The 22,623-nt window shown below is 39.7% G+C and overlaps 1 protein-coding gene across 8 annotated transcripts; it reads left to right on the top strand.

Moving 5' to 3' along the window:
- Positions 1-267: 267 nt before the first annotated feature.
- On the top strand, positions 268-20,840 carry LOC306841776 (dynactin subunit 1-like). 8 transcript variants are annotated; one of them, XM_079371744.1, is made up of 32 exons: positions 268-393; positions 2,460-2,525; positions 2,626-2,820; positions 3,226-3,307; positions 3,407-3,438; positions 3,835-3,855; positions 4,416-4,439; positions 6,852-6,938; positions 7,370-7,522; positions 7,627-7,650; positions 9,833-10,030; positions 12,879-13,083; positions 13,198-13,276; positions 13,388-13,547; positions 14,353-14,457; positions 14,688-14,879; positions 15,458-15,574; positions 15,675-15,827; positions 15,993-16,153; positions 16,323-16,491; positions 16,742-16,810; positions 17,034-17,246; positions 17,502-17,663; positions 17,937-18,068; positions 18,184-18,309; positions 18,457-18,599; positions 18,709-18,875; positions 19,136-19,254; positions 19,331-19,526; positions 19,633-19,706; positions 19,793-19,882; positions 19,982-20,840. In XM_079371744.1, exons 2-32 carry the CDS (start codon positions 2,484-2,486, stop codon positions 20,117-20,119), a joined length of 3,828 nt encoding a protein of 1,275 aa, XP_079227870.1. In that variant the 5' UTR covers positions 268-393; positions 2,460-2,483; the 3' UTR covers positions 20,120-20,840. The 8 variants fall into 8 exon arrangements, with proteins under 8 accessions (XP_079227870.1, XP_079227869.1, XP_079227876.1 ...); XM_079371743.1 differs by having other exon boundaries at positions 19,133-19,254; XM_079371750.1 differs by lacking the exon at positions 6,852-6,938.
- Positions 20,841-22,623: the final 1,783 nt, after the last annotated feature.

The raw sequence follows: 22,623 nt of genomic DNA, 5'->3' as shown, positions 1-22,623 counted from the left end.
TGTCATAAAAAAGTCAAACAAACCCAACTTTTGTTCCTAATAATCAAGGGTTGTTTTACACAGTAGGGTTACTGTGCAAAATTAGCTTACTAAATAATGGGCCTAATTGGATTAGCCTTCTTGAATTTTTTTTAATATATTATATTTGATATAATATTTTGCGTAGAGGTAAAATATCAGTTAATATTATAATAACACTAATAAATTGAATGAAATTCATGAGTAGGCCCGAAGTGTTGTTCGCTCCAATCCAGAAGGAGGCGGTAATGCGCCTTTAAGCTGGTCAACAACCGCCACAAACACACCTAAAGGAAGAATAAATAAGGAGCTCTCCTAGTACTAACTGGATCAAACTATACAGCTAAAATAAACATTGTTCTCTGTGTATGCCAGGTGGGTACATTGTGAAATACTGATAGAAGCGGTAAGCTTCTTATAATAGGGTTTCATTTCTGTCCAACTTTGACTTGCTTATAACGAAACACGGAAAGTGTAAGCGATGAACGTTAGCTGTAATGCTAAGTTTGCTAGCTAGCTAGCTTCTAATGTTTGAGTTTACTAATTTGAATAAGGTGTAAGGAAAAGTTAATTGAAATTAAATGTAATATTCTGTGTATGTATCATGTATCAGCACGCCAGCGAGTTTGTTTGGTTTGTGTCCCCCATATGTTTTGTATTTACCTTTTCATGATAGAAAATGTTACTTATATTTTAGTAACGGTGACGAATGACATGGTTAAACAAGGGCAACGCCAAATACGCCAAATGCTTGAGAGATATGATGATTTTAAGATAAAACAAATGTTGCAGTATTATATAGATGATACTTTGGCAGTGTGAATTCACATGTTCTCATTATTGTAGGTCATTACATTTTCAAGCGTTTCTTTTACAAAACAAAACATTACCCTCCCGTTGTACAAACTATGTTGCATTCATGTAGTGTCGGGAACATCGGAAGAACGAGTTTCCGAGTTGAAAAATGCGCATGAACTCCTGCTCATAATGGAACAGAATTTTGGAAACTCGGAGAGGAATTGGGTCTCCAATTTGCCCTAAACATATGTTTAGTCAATCATAACATACTTTTGGATTAATTCACACATTGCACATCAACTTTTTGCTCAAATGTCGCATGGGACAGTTATATTTCACTGATCTTGTTCGTAACGTAATCTCTGATTTTTGCTGTGTTTACAACTTTCAGAACTAAAATCACACAAATTTAGGTCAGAACTACTTCCAAACTCCACCGAGCGACACTTGAATGTACCATGAGTAGTGAAGTTTTGTGATGCACCACAAACTGATCCCTCCCTTAAATCGCAGTCTTGTATTGACCTCTCCTTTCTCTTAAAAGAGGAAGGTTTGTGATATAAGATATATAAGAAATTATCTTGAGATTTATCCTTGTTACGGAGGTGAAATAATCTGAAATCACTACCATGGCTATGAACAGGCGACATTCTTATACCCCCCGAGTAAGTACTATGACCATTTAATGCTGATAAATAGCTCTTGTTGTATATAATATTGATTAATTTGCTTAATTAGTAGATGTCACAATATAACTTAAAACTATTAAAGATTAATATTTTTTAACTCACCATAAACTGGATGTAGGATTGGTGGTCTTGGAAATATGGGTCCTTAAGAATATGATTTGGTTACCTTATGATAAGGAGCAGATACGATAATGTATCTTATTCCTTGAGCTGGATTTTGTCCCCACTTAAGTTTAGTAAAAAAAAAAATAATAATAATCTTGACATTTTTTAAATGTCCTCTTTTTATCTCTGAATATACTGCCTGAGTCAGGCATAGCACTCTATCATAAAATATTTGAAGAGATAATTTCTTCTGCCCTTTGGCAGTGTGAATTCACATGTTCTTACAGTTCCACGAAAAGGATTAGACTCTTCTGCAGTCCTCGTTTCTCTTGAATGAGCATCTTTGTGTGTCCAAGTTTGGAATATGGTTAGTTTATAAAGAAGTGTATTGTGGTCCAGAACATATGACTCAGTGCAGGAGTCTGTTTGCTTTGCTTTGTGCCCTTAATACTCTTGTTTTTAACTCATGCTGCTAAGACTGTACTGATAGCTGAGTTTGTAAGAATTAGAGAGTCTCTGTTGTTGCAAATATAACAATTCAATGTATTTGGGGTTCTGAGCAGACTTGACAGCAAATAATTAAATGTTGATGTCATGTATTCTTCCACTCCCTTTGCAGTATGATCAAGACAGACACATAAAAAGAGATTTACTGATGAGTTCTTTAATTTAAACAATATATTCTATACAATGCTATAACCTCTTTTTTTTTTAACTGTTTCATTCCTGTCCCCCACGTTTTGCTCGTTAGTAATCAACTGAAGCCTCAATTATCTTTTCTTCCCCATGTTTCTTTTCCTTGTCATAATAAACCCTACGTTTTAAAATTCTTATCTCTCAATCTTTCAGCTGACAAGCCCACTGATCAGCAAAATGAGCAGTACAGGAACAGTGGAAAGTGGAAAACCCCCAAAGGTTGGTAGATGATCTAAAAAAAGATAAGAAAAATAAATGAAAAGATTATTGTCAAGTTATGAATGATCATAATCTCGTTTCTTTGCTCACCCTCTCCTAGATTGGCTCTGTAGTAGAGGTGATAGGGAAGGGTCAGCGTGGTACTGTTGCCTATATTGGCGCAACCCTTTTTGCCTCTGGTAAGTGGGTTGGTGTCATTCTCAATGATCCCAAAGGCAAGAATGATGGAACTGTTCAAGGGAAACGCTACTTTACCTGTGAGGAAAATCATGGAATATTCGTCAGACAGTCCCAGGTAAGTTACATTTAATAAGTTGTAAATATAAAGATGAATGGATATGGCCGTTCCATCAGTTATTTCTTTATTTTTCTCAATGACAGGAGTGATTTAGTGTGGGTTGAGGTGCATGATTTTCACAGTGTAAATAAACACTCAGCCTATAATATTATTTATGTTTATGTATCAAGTTTTCCCAGTTACCTGAGATTATGCAAGGGAACAAATGATATGAATAATGTGAAATATTTCTTGGACAAATTAAAAAAAAATACTTCTGTACTTTTATTTCTATGAATGTACTGTTATATGATGATTTATCCAATGATTCATTCTTTTTACATTAATGGTTACAATCAACAATGTTTATGTTGTCCACCAAGTCTTTGTCTGATCTCTAACTTTCCTTGCAATTCTATAAAGATCCAGGTGGTGGAAGAAAGCTCCAGTGCCACCTCTCCAGATACTCCTGAGTCAGGCATTACAAAGATTCCTAGACAAAGAGGTTAGTGTGCCCAACACATACATAATTATTTTTTAAACAAAGTGCCTCAAAGTTCATAATAACACAACAGTAGATAATAGTTCTTAATGTTTCCTCCAGACATTCCAGAGACTCCAAAAATAACGAAGCAGGTAGGTCACCTTTTTTTTTCTTTTGACGGTTTGTTTACATGACGCCTCTTCAAAGATGGTTGGATTCCTGCCAAATTAATGCGTATATTTGCTTTGAGAAATACGGCTTGTCTATATTTCAAGTATTTTTAAGTGCATTACTTATATTTGTAGTCTGCACTATCCTTTTTCAGAGCAGTTGTAATTGTTAAAGTGTGTTGAACAAATTTAATAAGACAAGAAAAGCAACATATTCTTTGTGAGTGTCTTTCAGTCGTCAGTCTAATTTATCACTTGATTATTCTGACCAGAGGTTGTTTTACAACTTTCCCCGTCTCGTTTTTGTACAATGGGAATATGTTCTTCTAACACCTCTTACCTTTTAGGTTTGATTCCATATTTGTGTTTTCTTTGCAGACACCTGTGAATGTTAAAAAGGTAGAAACAATTTGATTAAGCGCATTTGCTTTTGCTTTGGCTGTTGTCAGTAACACTCAAGTGGCAACTTGTCATTTAAGTTCTTCACATGTTGGACTTTTGCATGGGACATGGTGACATCGTTTGTTATTGATGAATGTCATTTTCACTTTTTGGTCCTTTGTAAAAGCTCCATATTTTTCACCAGCGGTTTGTTTCTGCACTTTATTTAGTTTGGTGTAGGCATTTAGCAGAGTCATTCAAGAAGTGAGAAATATTACTTTAAATATAATTTCATATGTATGTGTTGTTTTCTTGCCTTGACGTCCATTGCTGTTACGATACTTACTCTGTTGCATGAGCTCACATTTTTATTCTGCTCTAATGGCTTAAATGTTAAACTACCACTATTTTCTTAAACACTGTTAATGGTGCATGCAGCCCACAAAGATATGATACATGGATATGAACTAACAGTATGTGTCTCATTTGCTGCTAATCTCTTATCTCGGTTTGCCATTGGGTCGTTGTATATTTGTGTGCAAATCCCTCTATGAAACTCACCTCTTCCTCTACTCCAGTCCTCTGCTCGCCGCTCTGCAAAGGTGAGCTTGTCTAAACTAAAAAGGGCAGATCAAACTCCATCAAATTTGATAACTTAATGATTTAATGGTTTACATGTTTTAAGGTTTTGAGTTCTGTACAAGGCACAGCTTCATTGTTTTAAGTCATTGAGAAGTTATACATTGTGTAGTATGATATGAAATATATACCGTATATGAATACATATACACTGCTCAAAAAAGTAAAGGAAACACTTAAACAACACAATGTAATTCCAAGTCAATCACACTTCTCTGAAATCAAACTGTCCACTTACGAAGCAACACTGATTGACAATCAATTTCACATGCTGTTGTGCTAATGGAAAAGACAGCAGCTGAAAATTATAAGCAATTAGCGAGACACCCCCAATAAAGGAGTGGTTCTGCAGGTGGTGACCCCAGACCACTTCTCAGTTCCGATGCTTTCTGGCTGATGTTTTGGTCACTTTTGAATGCTAGTGGTGCTTTCACTCTCGTGGTAGCATGAGACGGAGTCTACAACCGACACAAGTGCCTCAGGTAGTGCAGCTCATCCAGGATGGCACATCAATGCAAGCTGTGGCAGGAAGGTTTGCCGTGTCTGTCAGCGTAATGTGCAGAGCATGGAGGCGCTCTCAGGAGATGTGGAGGAGGCCGTAGGAGGGCAACAACCCAGCAGCAGGACCGCTACCTCCACCTTTGTGCTAGGAGGAACAGGAGGAGCACTGCCAGAGCCCTGCAAAATGACCTCCAGCAGGCCACAAATGTGCATGTCTGCTCAAACAGTCAGAAACAGACTCCATGAGGGTGGTATGAGGGCCCGACGTCCACAGGTTGGGGTTGTGCTTTCAGCCCAACACGGTGCAAGACGTTTGGCATTTGCCAGAGAACACCAAGATTGGCAAATTCACCACTGGCGCCCTGTGCTCTTCACAGGTGAAAGCAGTTTCACACTGAGCACATGTGACAGACGTGACAGAGTCTGGAGACGTCGTGGAGAACGTTCTGCTCTCTGCAACATCCTCCTGAATAACCAGTTTGGCGGTGGGTCAGTAATGATGTGGGATTGGCATTTCTTTGGGGACCACACAGCCCTCCATGTGCTCACTAGACGTAGCCTGACTACCATTAGGTACCGAGATGAGATCCTTAGACCCTTGTGAGACCATATGCTGGTGCGGTTGGCCCTGGGTTTCTCCTAATGCAAGATAATGCTAGGCCTCATGTGGCTGGTAGGTGTCAGCAGTTCCTGCAAGATGAAGGCATTGATGCTATGGACTGGCCCGCCTGTTCCCCAGATCTGGGACATCATGTCTCGCTCCATCCACCACAATGCACCACAGACTGTCCAGGAGTTGGTAGATGCTTTAGTTCAGGTCTGGGAAGAGATCCCTCAGGAGACCATCCACCACCTCATCAGAACATGCCCAGGTGTTGTAGGGAGGTCATACAGGCATGTGGAGGCCACACACACTACTGAGCCTTATTTTGACTTGTTTTAAGGACATTACATCAAAGGTGGATCTGCCTGTAGTGTGTTTTTCTACTTTAATTTTGAGTGTTACTCCAAATCTAGACCTCCATTGGTTAATACATTTAATTTCCATTGATAATTTTTGTGTGATTTTGTTGTTAGCATATTCAACTCAAAGTATTTAATAAGAATACTTCACTCATTCAGATATAGCATGTTTTATTTTAGTGTTCCCTTTATTGTTTTGAGCAGTGTATATTGGTTATATAGCTCTCATGGTTGTTTGTTAATTTACAAGTAAAGAGACTATATTTAACTTTTCACAAACGTTACTCATGTTTTTGCCTCTATATGTCAGTAGACTGTAATCTGATGTGAAAATTAGACATTCACTGTCTCTCTTGGTTGCATATACAAGCCTTTAGGCCCATTTTCATTGCCTACAGACAAGTCCAAAATGTCCCCGAAAGCATGACAGGTGGGACGACGGGCTTGTTCTCAACGGTCTCTTACCTTTGCTCGGCTTACAGAGAGCAACAGCAGCTGACGGTAGTTTAGCAATAATGGTTATATAGCTCCATGGAGTCAGAGAGCAAGCTTTGCGAAAAAGTGGGGATCACTAATCACTGAATAACATTTGAAAGATAGATTTGTGCATTGTAACAGGTGAAGGGAGCACAGTCAAAGTACTGAGGAGTAGTGGGCTGCAAGAAACAAATATTGTACTGTTAGTCGTTGGCTGAGGTTGAAAGTGCATAAAAGGAATTTTTTAACTGAATGACTCACTTTGTAAGTCAGTTACTGTATTTGTTGTGCTTTCCATTGTTAAAAAAGTGGTACAAATGTTTTGATTAGATTATTTTAGGCTTTGTCTAATGACAAGCGAACTTTGTACAAGTGAACTAGTGTACAAATAATTCTTCAGTCCTAACACAGTCTTTATCATAAAAATGTGTCAGTGGAGCGCTCCAGGTCGTCTCACACCTGCCACCTCCCTCCCTTCTCTTTTGGTACGTTCATCTGGCCGCCCCAGTCTGTCACTCATGGTATGCTCATTAAAATCAGGTTACCTCAACTTTCACTTGACAGGGAGTGGTGATTGGTTTGGTACCTCAAAACTGGGAATTTGTTGTTTTTTGGCTCACATGTGAAGGGCTCCACCAGGTCATTACACTAAATGTAATGTGTGTGGGAATTTGTGGGGCAGGTTTGTTTGTGTGGAACACCATGAGGGGAATTTTTTGGTCCTGAGAGGTTGCATGAAAAGGGGAACATCATATTTGATGCCAACCTGAGCACAACACATAAAATGGGGATGATCACGGTTGTACTTGGTATATCTAAGCTGTGCATGTTTTCTTTGGGAGAAGCTGTGTTTTACATTATTTGATCTTTAGTGACATTTAAAGGCTTCTTACGTAATTTCCCTGTTCTTCTGGTTCTTCACTTAACTACACTTGCCTGCATCCATCAACAGGCGTCTCGTGAGAGCCTCTCGTCCTCCCTGTCCGGTGATGTAAATGAGGTTGGGCTGTCCTCCCACCAGGGTGCACTAGGAGCTCCTGTTATGCCTCAGCCCAGCGGGTCACCTGCAGCAGTGGCAGCCCAAGTGCCTGCAACTCCAAGCAAGGTGCGGCACTGCAATTACAAAAGCCAATTTACAAAACAAATGCCAATAACTATCAATAAAAAGTCTAATTTTAATGAGCTTCACCAATGTACCTTTTTTATCAGGTGGAACTTGCCTTGTCCAAGCAGGTAGAGATTGATTTTTAAGGCTGCATGTATGCTGATAATACCTCTATTGAGTTTATTATCAAAGCAATTACCTCAGTAATGTCCTCACAGTAAAAATATTGGTGATAATGCATTGTTGAACTGTGATATTGCCTTTTCGGAGCAAACTATATTACAATTAGCCGCTACACTACTCACAATAAGTTAGGGATATTGTGAGGTCCATCATACATAAGTTGTTTGTTTCACTTCAGTGATTTTTGGGATAGGCAGTAGACGCCTCATTTTGTGTTTTCCACATAGTGCTCTCACTGTGTACAGTGCGCCTTAGATATTGGGGCCAATACCAAAAGCAAAAAGACAACCCTTTTCAATGTGGCATCCTTTTTAACAGTCTGAGGGTATAAAAAGCTGATATTGTCAGTAAGTCATTCCCAGTTCATCGTTCAAACAGCCGTGAACACACAACATCTCTTAATGGACGAGTAGCAACACCTGGCTATAGCGCACCTTCAGGTCGGTAGCAGGCAGTCAGATGAACTTGGTGTGTCTCAAAGTGTTATCAGCAGACTTGCAACAAGACGCAGAACTACTGGCAGTGTTTGTGATAGATGCAGGAGTGGAGCCCCATGAGTGATGGACCTCAATGATGACCAGTACCTAAGGACCTATGCACTCAAACATGTTATTCGACTGCCACAGCTGCAGGCCTGTTTATGTGAAGTGAGGGGTAGCAGGGTTTCCAGACAAACCATTCGCAACCGACTCCACCGCTTTAGTTTGATGCCAGATGACCGTTGCAGGTGACTCCACTGACACTAAGACACCGCTGTGACCGTTTACAGTGGGCACAAGACCATGTGACCTGGACAATGTAGCAGTGGTATACTGTCCTGTTCACTGATGAGTGTCAGGTCACCTTGCACAGAAATGATGGTTGTCAGCGTTGCTGGAGAAGGCGAAGTGAGTGATACGCCGATGTCAACATGGTCCCCAGGGTTCGCTTTGGTGGAGGAGGTGCAACAGTCTGGGCAGGCATCACCAGTCAGCAGAAAACAGATTTGGTGATTGTAGATGGCTCAGTCACTGCACATTCTTACCTGAGAGACATCATAGAACCCATCATCATCCCCCAATTCCCAGTTCATCGTTCAAGCAGCCGTGAACACACAACATCTCTTAATGGACGAGTAGCAACACCTGGCTATAGCGCACCTTCAGGTCGGTAGCAGGCACACACTGCTACCGACCCCCAACGATGCTGGTTGGGGGTCACCAGCAGACCCCCAACTTTCTGTTCATGGAAGATAATGCTCCACCACATCATATCAGAATTGTCACAGCTCGAATGTCCCCTGACCTGAACCTCATAGAGCACGTCTAGGACCAGATGAAGCAGTAATTGGATGCTCGTACTCCACCCCCGCGTGACCTGGCAGAACTGCATGTAGCACTTGTGGAGGAGTGGAACGCATTGCCTCAAAACCGCATAGTGACGCTAGTAAGGAGCATTAGACGTCGCTGTCATTGTGGCAAATGGTGGAAACACTTTCTCTTTTGTTGCCCCAAGACTGTGTAATGTTCTCCCTGACCACCTGAAGGCCCCACAGACTACAGCTGCTTTTTAAAAAAGCCTTAAGACTCATCCTTGTAGAAAAGCGTTTTACTAATTTCGCTTTTAGATGTGTTATATGTTTTAACTACTCTTTTATTCTTTTAAACTCTGTAGCACTTTGAGATTCACAAATGTAAAGTGCTCTACAAAGTCTAGTCTACTCTAGTTATTGTCTAAATTGTTGGAGTAATAAATCCAATCCAATCCAACTTTATTTAATTAAGCACTTTAAAACAACAACAGCTGACCAAAGTGCTGTACAATAAATAAACAAAAAGTTAAAAAAAAAATGTAAAAGATATAAAAACATGACTCATAAATATTGCACTAATGAAAATTATCATTCATTAATATTCCTATGAAAAGAGAACTATTAATTATTTCATTAAAATTCAGACCAGATAGGAAAAGCACTCGTGTAAATAACATCTTATTGTGAGTAGTGTATTACCTTGCTATTTTTTTGGTGGTGGGATTTTGTCAGTGCTGAACTAAAAGTAGCACTGCTGCAGCAGATTTTAGAAAATGGGACCCATGAAGTCCAGATGAAGCGTATTTCAACGGTTCTCTTGTTTTTCCCCTTCACAGGAGGAAGACTCACTGCGGGCTCAGGTCAAGGACCTCGAGGAAAAACTAGAAACGCTGAAGATGAAGCGGACAGAGGACAAGGTCAAGCTAAAGGAGCTTGAGAAACACAAAATCCAACTTGAGCAGCTTCAGGAGTGGAAGAACAAAATGCAAGAGCAACAGGCTGAACTGCAGAAACAACTCAAGGAGGCAAAGAAGGTAAAACAAAACAAAATGATATATATGTATATATATATATATATATATATATATATAATATATATATACATATATATGTATATACACTTTAGCAGTGTATATACATACACTGCTAAAAAAAATGAAGAGAACACTTAAACAACACAATGTAATTCCAAGTCAATCACACTTCTCTGAAACAGAATTGTCAGCAACACTGACAATCAATTCCACATGCTGTTGTGTAAATGGAATAGAAAGGTGGAAATTACCCCCAATAAAGGAGTGGTTCTGCAGGTGGTGACTCAGACCACTTCTCAGTTCCGATGCTTTCTGGCTGATGTTTTGGTCACTTTTGAATGCTAGTGGTGCTTTCACTCTCGTGGTAGCATGAGACGGAGTCTACAACCGACACAAGTGCCTCAGATAGTGCAGCTCATCCAGGATGGCACATCAATGTGAGCTACAGCAGGAAGGTTTGCTGTGTCTGTCAGCGTAATGTGCAGAGCATGGAGGCGCTACCATGAGAAAGGCCAGTACATCAGGAGACGTGGAGGAGGCTGTGGGAGGGCAACAACCCAGCAGCAAGACTTCTACCTCCGCCATTGTGCTAGGAGGAACAGGAGGAGCACTGCCAGAGCCCTGCAAAATGACCTCCAGCAGGCCACAAATGTGCATGTGTCTGCTCAAACAGTCAGAAACAGACTCCATGAGGGTGGTATGAGGGCCCGACGTCCACAGGTTGGGGTTGTGTTTACAGCCCAACACAGTGCAACACATTTGCCAGAGAACACCAAGATTGGCAAATTCACCACTGGCGCCCTGTGCTCTTCACAGATGAAAGCAGGTTCACACTGAGCACATGTGACAGACGTGACAGAGTCTGGAGACGTCGTGGAGAACGTTCTGCTCTCTGCAACATCCTCCTGAATGACCGGTTTGGCGGTGGGTCAGTAATGATGTGGGATTGGCATTTCTTTTGGGGGGGGGACCACACAGCCCTCCATGTGCTCACTAGACGTAGCCTGACTACCATTAGGTATCGAGATGAGATCCTTAGACCCCTTGTGCTCCCATATGCTGGTGGTGTCAGCAGTTCCTGCAAAATGAAGGCATTGATGCTATGGCCTGGCCCGCCCGTCCCCCAGACCTGAATCCAATTGAGCACATCTGGGACATCATGTCTCGCTCCATCCACCAACGCCACAATGCACCACAGACTGTCCAGGAGTTGGTGGATGCTTTAGTTCAGGTCTGGGAGGAGATTCCTCAGGAGACCATCCACCACCTCATCAGAACATGCCCAGGTGTTGTAGGGAGGTCATACAGGCATGTGGAGGCCACACACACTACTGAACCTCATTTTGACTTGTTTTAAGGACATTACATCAAAGGTTAATTTTGAGTGTTACTCCAAATCTAGACCTCCATTGGTTAATACATTTGATTTCCATCAATCATTTTTGTGCGATTTTGTTGTCAGCACATTCAACTCTGTAAAGAACAAAGTATTTAATAAGAATACTTCACTCAGTTAGATCTAAGATGTTATTTTAGTGTTCCCTTTATTTTTTGATATATACAGTCATGGACGAAAATATTGGCACTGCTGAAATTTCTCCCAGAAATTGTGGCAATTACCTCCGACACAGACCCAGCTTTCTGACACTGGGCCCTATTGCAAATGTTTTGATAGTCTCCAGATTTCATGATTCCTTGCACACTGTCAAGGCACTGTTGTGGAATTTTTGTCCATTACCGAAGAGTGAAAATACAGAGTTAGAAGATCACTTCAAAAAAGAACCCCAAGATCGATCTGGTCTCAATGAACATTTACGTCACTCCCCCATCACGCCACATAGAGCCACTGCCCACCTGGCAGGGCACAATCTATCCCCTAGTGTGAGAAAAGACACTACATGACTATTTACCATCTCCCAAGGCTGAGAAGGAGATGGAATTGTGTGAGAAAGAGCCTGGGTGACTCTGTCCAGGGTGAAGAAGGAGGTGGAAGACAAAAAATCCCTAAATACTGTGCATGCAGTATTGTAAGACACTTCTGACACATTTTATATGACAGATTATATGAGACATTTGTACAGCGCGAATAAAATAGCGCACGTAGTACACGTTAAGTAAAATTTTCCAGAACGGCACCCAGTGCCAGAGACGGCAAAACATCATTGAACCTCAACCATGTTTGATTGTTGGCACTGGTTTTTTCCTTGTAGGCCTCATTCTGTTTTCTGTAAACAGTAAAATGATGTACTTTTCCAAAAAGCTCTTAGTCTCATCTGTCCACAAAACATTCTCCCAGAAGGATTAAGGCTTACTCCGTTAAGTTTTTGCAAACTCCAGTTTGGCTTTTTTACGTCTCTTTGTCAGCAGTGGGATTCTCCTCGGTCTCCTGCCATAGCGCAGTCTCATTCAGACGACGACACATGGTCCGAGCTGACACTTCTGCACCCTGAGTCTTGTGTAGATGTTGGCTGAGGATGTTTATCCACCATTCGAACTATCCTGCGTATCCTGAGTCCTCAGTCAGCTCTCGGCTCTTCTTTCTCTTCTCCATGCTTGGTGTGACACATGTAGGCACACAACACAAAGGTGTGTGTGTGTGTGTGTATATACATACATACATACATATATATATATATATATATATATATATACGCACACACACACACACACACAGCTATACACGACACAATTTGATATTTTGGCTGGTGAATTTTTTCCATCTACCCACCACCTTGGTGTTGAGTCAAAAAGTTAATTTCGGACTCTGTGCTTAAGTCTTTAGAATAAATTAAGCAGTAAAGTGCCATCATGACTGTGTCGTGTATATTGGTGTACATCTTCCCTGTAGGAAGCCCGTGAAGCACAGGAAGCCAAGGACCGTTACATGGAAGAGATGTCTGATACAGCAGACGCCATAGAAATGGCCACACTGGACAAAGAGATGGCAGAAGAACGTGCTGAGTCATTGCAAGTGGAGGTGGATACTTTGAAGGAGAAAGTGGAGGAGCTGTCCATGGACCTGGAGATCCTGAGGCATGAGATTTCAGAAAAAGGTTTGTCTTATGTATCATGCTGTTCTTATCATTTTTTTGCCAGGGATTTTTTATTTATTTTTTTGTACTCTGCTTTCACTTACTTTGGTGTGTGTTTTTTTTAATGTCATGCAGGCTCTGATGGAGCTGCTTCAAGTTACCATGTCAAACAGCTTGAGGAGCAGAATGGTAGACTGAAAGAGGCATTGGTTCGGTCAGTTAAATATCTGATTTAGAATGTATCCTTGAAGTTTGAGTGTGGTTAGCTTTTGATGTCAACATATTGGTCTTCCCACCAAAACTTTTTTTTTTGATAATCCCTTAGGATGCGTGACCTGTCTTCTTCAGAGAAACAGGAACATGTGAAACTGCAGAAGCAGATGGAGAAAAAAAACTCTGAGCTGGAAACTCTGAGGACTCAGAAGGAAAAATTGCAGGAAGAGTTCAAGCAGGCGGAGTCAACTATTGATGAGCTAAAGGAACAGGTAAAGTCTGATTTTGCTCCCTGGATGTCAATAATAAAGAACCAGACCAGTAATGTTGCTCGACCGCCTAAAAACTGACTGAAGCTTCTGTGTCCTCAAAACAGCAACATGCATGGGTATCAACTCTAGAGAGGTGGGGGCAGGTCTCTCTGAAATGTTTGAATTTGGACTGCATTACCAATTTTAAATGCTTCTTGTCAGAGTTGCATATTGCTCCTTTCATAACTGAATCCTGATTGACATTGAAATGATTTTATTTTGAAAGAATGCTTAATGTGAAATGGAGTTAATGTTGTTTATTCCTTTTCTATTCTTCCGACTACCCGTTCACACCATGATTGCAGAGGCTGCTATGTAGTGAGACACATCAGACCTTTTTCTGAAAAACGACAGATTCCACCACTGAGCCACAGCAGTCCCAATAAAAAAAATAAGGAACACTCGGTAGTTAAAAAATTACATTAACTGAACCACGAAAAAGAGGAACTTGTTACAGATCCAAAAGCCAATTAAAATAGCTAATTGGAGCATTAACAAAGTGAAGTGTTTGCTGTCACAAGGTGCATGTTCCATTTTATGTTTCAAATGAGCTGTCTGGGAGGTTTTTAAAAAAAATCAGACTAAGGTAGGTCTTTTCCATCCCAAATAGAGCAGGAAGACCATAGTGCACCTTCAAGAACAACTTAGAATACTGTTCACTTGATTTAAAAATAATTAAATATTTAAAAGCAAATTAATGTATTAATGCTGATAAACATACCTGGAGTATAAATATGACTTATTTGTGTGAATGTTCTTGAAACAGGTGGATGCTGCTCTTGGGTCAGAGGAGATGGTGGAGACCTTAACGGAGAGGAACCTCGACCTTGAGGAGAAAGTTCGAGAGCTGAGAGAAACAGTGATCGATCTGGTCTGTACAACTGCATTTGTTGTCTAATTACACAACTGACGCATTCTTTTTTTTTTTTATATATAAGTTATTCTATCACTTTCATTTGTGAAAGAGCTGAATATAAAAAATAAGTAGCATTACAGCTACTTATAGTGCAGTAAGTTGGAGCAGAATTGTCAAAAGTTTCCTGACCTATTTATTAATGAGCTACAAAGTTTTAAGACTCTAATTCAAGCCTGTGATTATAGGAGGCTATAAATGAGATGAATGATGAACTCCAGGAGAATGCCCGGGAAACGGAAATGGAACTAAGAGAGCAGTTGGACCTGGGTTCAGCAAAGGTCAGAGAGGCTGACAAAAGGGTAGAAGCTGCCCAAGAGACTGTGGCTGATTACCAGCAGACCATAAACAAGTACAGAGAGCTCACCGCTGGGCTACAGGTGGGTGAAGTGGAGAATAACATGCCTTATTACCCAGAACTTCTACCAGATGTGTGCATTGCGTGTCAGCTACGATCCGCTACAGCTCCCTGCACCCTTGTCCATCAACACCTTGATGCGTTCTTACTGCGTAGCAAGAATTATAATTAATAATAATTATACTCCAGCAGGACAGCTGGAGTGCTGAGAAAAAGGAATTCTTACGATAATTTCACAGATTTACTCGGGACAGTGCAAGATGATGCGAAGTATAGAAAAAAGTAAAAGAATTTCAAACACATCAACAAACACACATGTACGATCATTGTTCTGAAGTGTTTTATTGTGAGTGTTTTATTGTGTTTTGTTTTCTGACGTCCTGTCCCTTTTCTGTGGTAAATGTATGCACTGTGCTCCAACATCAGGCAAAAATAGAATCCTTGCGCTGTTGTAACAGATCAGAGTTGGACCAAACATGCATCTGGTGGAATTTGCCCATTAGAATATAGTCAGTTCATATACATTTAATGAGGAAGAATGGCACCTACATTTTGTGCAAATGCAACGCCAGAAAGTGTTTTTTTTCTCCCGTTTACTAGGAGGCCAACAGAGAGTTGATCAGCCAGCAGAATGCAAACACTGAACAAGTTCATCAACCTCCAGCTGAACTATTCGACTTCAAAATCAAGTTTGCAGAGACCAGGGCCTATGCCAAGGTTGGAAACCTTCATTTGCTTCCATGCATGGTTTATTGACTCATTGGAGTATACTAATTTTTCACCTTTGTCAACATTTCCTTGCCCTCTGTGTTATCAGGCAATTGAGATGGAGCTTAGAAAAATGGAAGTTGCTCAGTCAAACAGACAGGTATCTCTACTCACCTCTTTCATGCCAGACTCCTTCCTCCGTCATGGTGGCGATCACGACTGTATTTTGGTCCTACTGCTCATCCCCAGGCTCATCTGTAAGGTATAAATCTGTGTTTGCGAGGAGAACAGAAGAGTACACTTTATGTTCATTATGATCATTCATCATAAATTGGCATCTTTTCCTGTGTGGGGTGTAGTTCTGTAATGAACACATTTGTATGCGTCTGTTTGTCTTTTTTCTAAAAAAAAAAAAAAAAACTGGTAGGCTGAGCTCATCAGTAAACAGGCCCAGGAGAAGTTTGACCTAAATGGGAAAATGGCCCATGGATCTGGTCTCAGAGGGCCTCCTGGAGAACAGTGCAGTTTTGCCTCTGGACTGGTCTACTCCCTGAGCTTACTACAGACCACTCTCCACAAATATGAACAGTATTTATCACTTATAATTTAGGAATAAAATGCAATTTGTTGTCAGAACACAATAAATTAAAATGGAATAAAGATTTTTTTTTTTAGGCTTTTGACAAACGTGCAGAATTATTATTAATTATAATTTTCTTTACAAAATAAATGAACTGTTTTCCTGATGTTGTTTTAGGGCCCTGAATGATTGCAGCGTGGAGGTATTTAAACGCATGGGTACGCTCTACTCAGAGATGAGCTTCCATGAACGCTCTCTGGATAATTTCATTGACCTGCTGCATAAAGATCAACTCGATGAGACTATTCAGGTGGAACCTCTCACTAAGGCCATCAAGTACTATCAGGTAGCAAAGGAATATTTTTATGTTAAAGTGTTATGTTTGTCTTTTGAACTCCAAATCAATCAGTTATTTATTCCTCTGGTTTTTCAAAACAATAAAGGGTTCTTAGAGTACTTTTAAATATTGGCTGGGTGGACTAGTTTGATTTTTTTGAGTTGGACTCGACCTGTTTTTTTTCCTTCTATAAAGTCTGCAATTAATTATGACGTGATAATTGACAAATGCATACTTTTCTTACTGTTTCATCCTTTAGCAACTGTACAGTGTCCATCTGGCAGATCACACTGAAGACTGCACAGTGCAGCTGGCCGACCACATAAAGGTATTTTTTTAAATTTAATTCTGGCAAATAGTTAAAGTTAAAAAAAAAAACGGCTTCACTACAGCTTTGTTTCTACAAACAAGTAGTATATTAATAAAAAAAAATCCAAAATGCATCCAAACCATGTGACTGTAATAAAAATGTGTTTATGTAATATCATAAATTAGTTCAACTTTACAGTACAGCTGTTTGTAACTTCACATTTGAAATCGTCTCCATCCAGTTTACCCAGAGTGCCCTGGACTGCATGGGAGTTGAGGTATCTCGTCTTCGATCGTTTCTGGCAGCAGGTCAGGAGAGCACTGGCCTTAGTGTTCTTCTTAAAGACCTGGACACTTCCTGCTCTGATATCAAACAGTTCTGCAAAAAGATCCGCCGTCGCATGCCAGGAACAGATGTAGTGGGAGTACCACTAGCTCTTAATTTTGGCCTACAGGTATGATCAATGAAAAATTATAGCAAGTTCACGAACACATTAGAAAGTGGGTGAAACAAAACATATACGTTTTACAAAACAAAAAAACCAAAAAAAAACTTGAATTTCCCTCGGGATCAATAAATTATCTATCTATCTATATCTATCTATCTCTCTCTCTCTCTCTCTAACAAAATGTTACTGACATTAAGGTGCCCAAAGAAAATATCTCTGTGGTACCAACATGATTGACATGTATTTTGTCTTGTGTTGGAGGTGTCAGAGGCACTAACAGAGTGTAGGCGCCAGCAGTCCCGAGTGGTGGCTGTGCTTCAGGAGGTGGCTGCAGCAGGCGCTCAGATGGTTTCTACTCTGGCGGAGCAGGAGGGGCTTAATGCTCTAAAATTGGAAGACGTAGCTTGCAAGGCTGTGGAGCAGGTAGTTAACGTGTAAATGAATGATATATTATATAGAACATACATTATTTTTTACTGGAGTCCTACTTGTATTGTTTAAAAGACACAATGCTATAAATCAGGTATACAACAAAAGCAATTTGTTAACAGACATTGATCTTGAGCATATCTTTTTAAACATTCTTGTTTTATGTGTATATTTGTTAATGTTGTTTTAGGACAATTAATCTTCGCTGGTTGTTTAAGAAAGCAACTGTGTGAATTGACTGACACAATGTACCCTTTTTTATTTAAGGTATTTGGCTCTCATGGTGTGAACGGTCTAGACTGTCTGCGTCAGTCGTGTAGCTTTCTCATTACGGCCATGAATAAGTTGGCCACGGCCATGCAGGAAGGAGAGTACGATGCTGACAGACCACAGGGCAAGGTATTTTTAAGTAAAAACTAATTTACAGTACATTGATTAATCAAATAATTTATTCCAAGCATATTTCTGCTTTTCAACTCTTTTTCTCTGCTTAAAATTCTATTCATGCCCTCAGACTCCTCCTGTGGAGATTAGAGCATCCACAGTCAGGGCAGAGATGACAGACGCTGAGGGTCTTGGAGTGAAACTTGAAGATAGAGAGACTGTTATCAAGGAGCTCAAGAGGTCCCTCAAAATCAAGGTGACATAAAGGAAACACCTTTGATGAACATCATGAAACCTTTTTGTAACAAGTAAATGTAATGACTGCCATTTTGAAATGGCAGTCATTACATTTACTTGTCACAGAACAGGAATAACAGTTTCTGGCTGTTTCTCTTTTTACCAGGGTGAGGAACTGAGTGAGGCAAATGTGCGACTGAGTCTACTAGAGAAGAAGCTTGACACATCTACCAAAGATGCAGATGAACGGGTGGAGAAAATTCAGACCAAGCTGGATGAGAACCTTGCCCTGTTAAAGAAGAAAGAAAAGTAAGATAGATTCTAACTTCGGGGACAAAGTTCTCCTTTTTTTTCTTTTTTTCAAATGTTCCTTACTTGTTTTTATTTACTGCTTGCATGCCTTGCTTCTGTTTCTAAGGGAGTTTGAGGAGACGATGGATGCTCTGCAGGCAGATATTGACCAGCTGGAGGCAGAGAAGGCAGAGCTGAAACAACGTATTAATAACCAATCTAAGATGACCATCGAAGGACTAAGAGGCCCTCAATCTTCTGGAATTGCCTCCATTGTTCAGGGATCTGCAGGAGGTATATTACTTTCTCATTTTGTGTTTTAAAAGAGGTCCTCCAATATAACTGCCTGGAATAAAAGCATGTCAAGCAGCTCATTATGGGGTATGTTCGACTATGACTGGTGAAACTGTTATTTCTCAACAGTAGTGTGTTTTTTACTGACATCAATCAAAGTTTAGCAGTTACAAAAACGGTTTACAAATTGTAGGGAATAAAAAGACATCATTCATTGTAATGAAAAGTCTCTTCCATTTTTTTCTTTCTCTTCCCAGCAGGTCTGTCTCCATCCCTGGCAGGACCAGTACAGGTGGTGGACTCCCCTCTCCTCAGGAACCAAGTTGAGGCTCAGAGATTGGGCATTAAACAGCTCAAGAATGAGAACAATAGATTAAAGGTACACAAATCTTGGTTTTATTGCAGTAGAAATCCAGACCGTTGTGAAGCTAACCTAAATTACATTTTAATTGCAGGCTGAGAAGATGAAAGCCCAGCTAGCCTCCCTTCCTCCACTGTGTCCTCCTAAACTACCACATGTGTCCAAAGAAAGCTTGATGCCACCAGATGGTTTAAACACAGGCATCTATCGCAGGACTGACCAACTACTTGCAACACTTCTGAAGCTGAGTGCAGAGGTTAAAGTAGTAGATGTCACGGGGAAGACAGCAGGTTTCTCAGTTTTTAGACTTCTTTCTTCTGTTTGTGGTTATTTTTGTTTTCGGCTGAATGAAGTTGTTCATATTGTTTCTTGTTCTTCCTCTTGTGTTTCTTTCAGTAAGTGCTAGTGCTCAGCTGCTTGAGCAGACAGCCCGTCTACAGAATCTCAGTGATGCCCTGGTTAAACTTAAGGTGACAATGTCAGAATGAAAATGTCCTTATTATTTCAACAAGCTGAGTATGATACAAAACCAAACATTTAAAAACTTCTGTTTCAGGGAGAGGTTGCTGAACATGTAGTTTCATACCAGCCTGGTGCAAAAGCTACCTCGGACTTTGCCACCTTTCCAGTCTCGTCCTTTGTTAAGGTAAAACTATACAGAATCAATAATGCCAGATTGATCTACTTTTAAGTCAGATAAATATCACTATATTATATCACTTAGAAATGTTGTGTTGTTTTCTAGGCCAAAGAAGAAAAACAGGGAGGAACAGTATTTGTAGGACGAGTTGCTATTCCCTGCATTCGTGGACAGGAGCAAGTTCACCGCCTTGTCCTATCTCATCAGCAATTGCAGCAAGTGCATCGTCTGCTCATGGCTTGAGATGACCCCTAAACATGATTTACAACACTTTAAGTCAAAGTTTTTGTTTTTTCTTCTCATTCCTGGTTCCAAGCCTTCTATTTATCACTTTTGCTTTCCACTACTCTCAGGAAATTGTTTCCTATTTTTGCAATGATTGATTGTAGCAGTATTAAACTGAAGCCCATTACGATTTTTCTAATGGCTAAAAATTGATATCCCTGAATATCACAATTTCTATGTGAAACAAACAACATTGGAAAAAAAGAAAGCTAAACATAATTAATTTCTTGCATCCTTAGCCCCAACTGTTGCTGCTCATTTGGCTGTCCTTTTTTGCTTGGAAGACTTTAATTTATTTAGAGAGCATACAGAGTTTAGAACCTTTTTTTCAGACCCGCAGTCATACATTTCTTATCATTTTATGAATGGATGTCTAGCTTAAATCATTGGTTTTTTTTTAATTATCAGCAAGTTAACTTTTCACTTATAGGAATCTAAATAAATGAGAGAAGTTTAGACCATGCTGTACAGAAAATTGTTCAAAAGACTTTAAGTTTGCAGATTTGGTAAGTGTAGAAGAGAATACACTGAAGTGTCGTCCGTCTTTCTCTTTTGATAGTGAGGCATTTCATTTTTATTCTTGGTTTCCTTCCATTAATTTAATAATAATCCCATTGTTTAAACAAACTGTAAACTCTATGAATGCGTTTTAAACATGAATAAAAGTCTTGGCAACATATTCATCTGTATGATTTTAACTAAAGGAAAAGAAGACTGTTATTCTCCAAAACAATTTAAGGTTATATATCCCCAATTTTTTGTAATACTTAGCACAAAGTATTTATCCCCTTGAGCTCAGTTTTATTTATGAATTTAAGTATGCATTCACTACTATATTCACTACTGATTAATTTACAAGACTGCAGGTGTTTTTTTGTTTAACCAGTTAATTTACCCATTGAGATCAAGATCCCTTTCACAAGATGATAGATAGATAGATAGATACTTTATTGATCCCGAGGGAAATTCAGGGTGACCTGGCAAAGAGGGCAGCAGCACATGTCATAATAAAAAGATCATGATTAAAAAACATTTACAGGGAATAAGTTTCGAAAAACAATTGTAACGAACAGATTAGGTTACAGTTAAAGTGCTAGTCAAAATAACATTACAATTCACACAGGCACTGTCCGATTGTCTCACATTTTTTGTTCTTTAAGATCGAGCCAAAGGCTTCAAAGGAAATGACGTCAGCCATATTAAAGTCATTTTGTAGAGAGTTCCAAGTATAGGGAGCAGCAAAACTAAACGCTCTTTTTCTAAGCTCAGTGTGGACACGAGGAACAGACGGTTTCAAAACATCACAGGAATGCAAGGCATATTAGCTTCTGGTTTTCTGAAGGTATGCAAATTAATAAGAAGGCACCAAACCAAGAAAGCGCGAAGGATTTAGCCATCCTTCGCACATTTAAGGATGGCCAATCAGATTTCATGTAGGCATCTGTAACAAATCTAAACAATACAATCCAATGACTGTAAACATTTTGCCGAGTTGCCCATGTTCAGCACATCTACATATTCCAACAAAGGAAGAAAGGTTGATGAAAACACGCACTTTCCTTGCCCGAGTGAAATTGGATTTATTTCTGTAATAAAAGCAAGCAAGTGAGGGTAGCATCAGCATAAAAGTGATACATGGCATCTGACAGATTTTCACACAGATTATTGCTATAAATGGCAAATAAAATAGGTCCTAATATCGAACCCTGGGACCTCTAAAAAGGAAGTTGATCCTGTCCTTTGTACGCATTGTGCTCTAATTGAAGGATACTTGTCAAACCATAGTGCTGCTTGCATTACAAGCCAATTTGATGTAAAATGTTGATCAATAATTTGTGATCAACAGTATCGAATGCCTGCTGTGGAATTTTTCCCATTACCAAAGAGTGAAAATAAAGAGTGAGAAGATCTATTCAAAAAGGAACATCAATAACATTTCCTGAGCCAGAAAACGCTTTTAGCAGCTACTGTATATTGGTCAAATTAGGCGTATCTCATGAAACAGAGGTCTAAAGTGATAGAAAAACATCTTTGTATGATATAAAGTACTTTTCAGACTACATTTTGTCACTCTAAGTATTGTGTAAGTCGTTTCTTTTACGTCCACTAATTACAAGGTCTTTACCAGGTAAAGACCTAGTTATTCATGGCATCTTATTGTGTAATTACCACCAGTGTAAGAAGATAAATACATGGAAACAGCTGAAGTCAAAGTATAATATCCAGTAAAATATTTTAGTGCAACCAGGTATTAACCAGGTAAAACATAGAATGTTTCAACTGAATCATGTAGTTGACATGTTTAGGTTGGTAATTACTCAGATTGTATAAAATATGGAATTGTTTCTATTCAAGTTCAACATTTTTGCCTGTATCTACTTGTTATCGTCTGCAGGAATGGTTTTCCTCTAGTGTCATGGCCCAGTATATCTTCTTAAATACTAGGCAGTAAAGTTTCACAA

The sequence above is a fragment of the Symphodus melops genome, assembly GCF_947650265.1.
Source record: "Symphodus melops genome assembly, chromosome: 20".
In the NCBI taxonomy this organism is placed as follows: Eukaryota; Metazoa; Chordata; class Actinopteri; order Labriformes; family Labridae; genus Symphodus; species Symphodus melops.
Note: the sequence above shows the minus strand (reverse complement) of the source record. Positions and strands in the feature narration are given on the sequence as shown.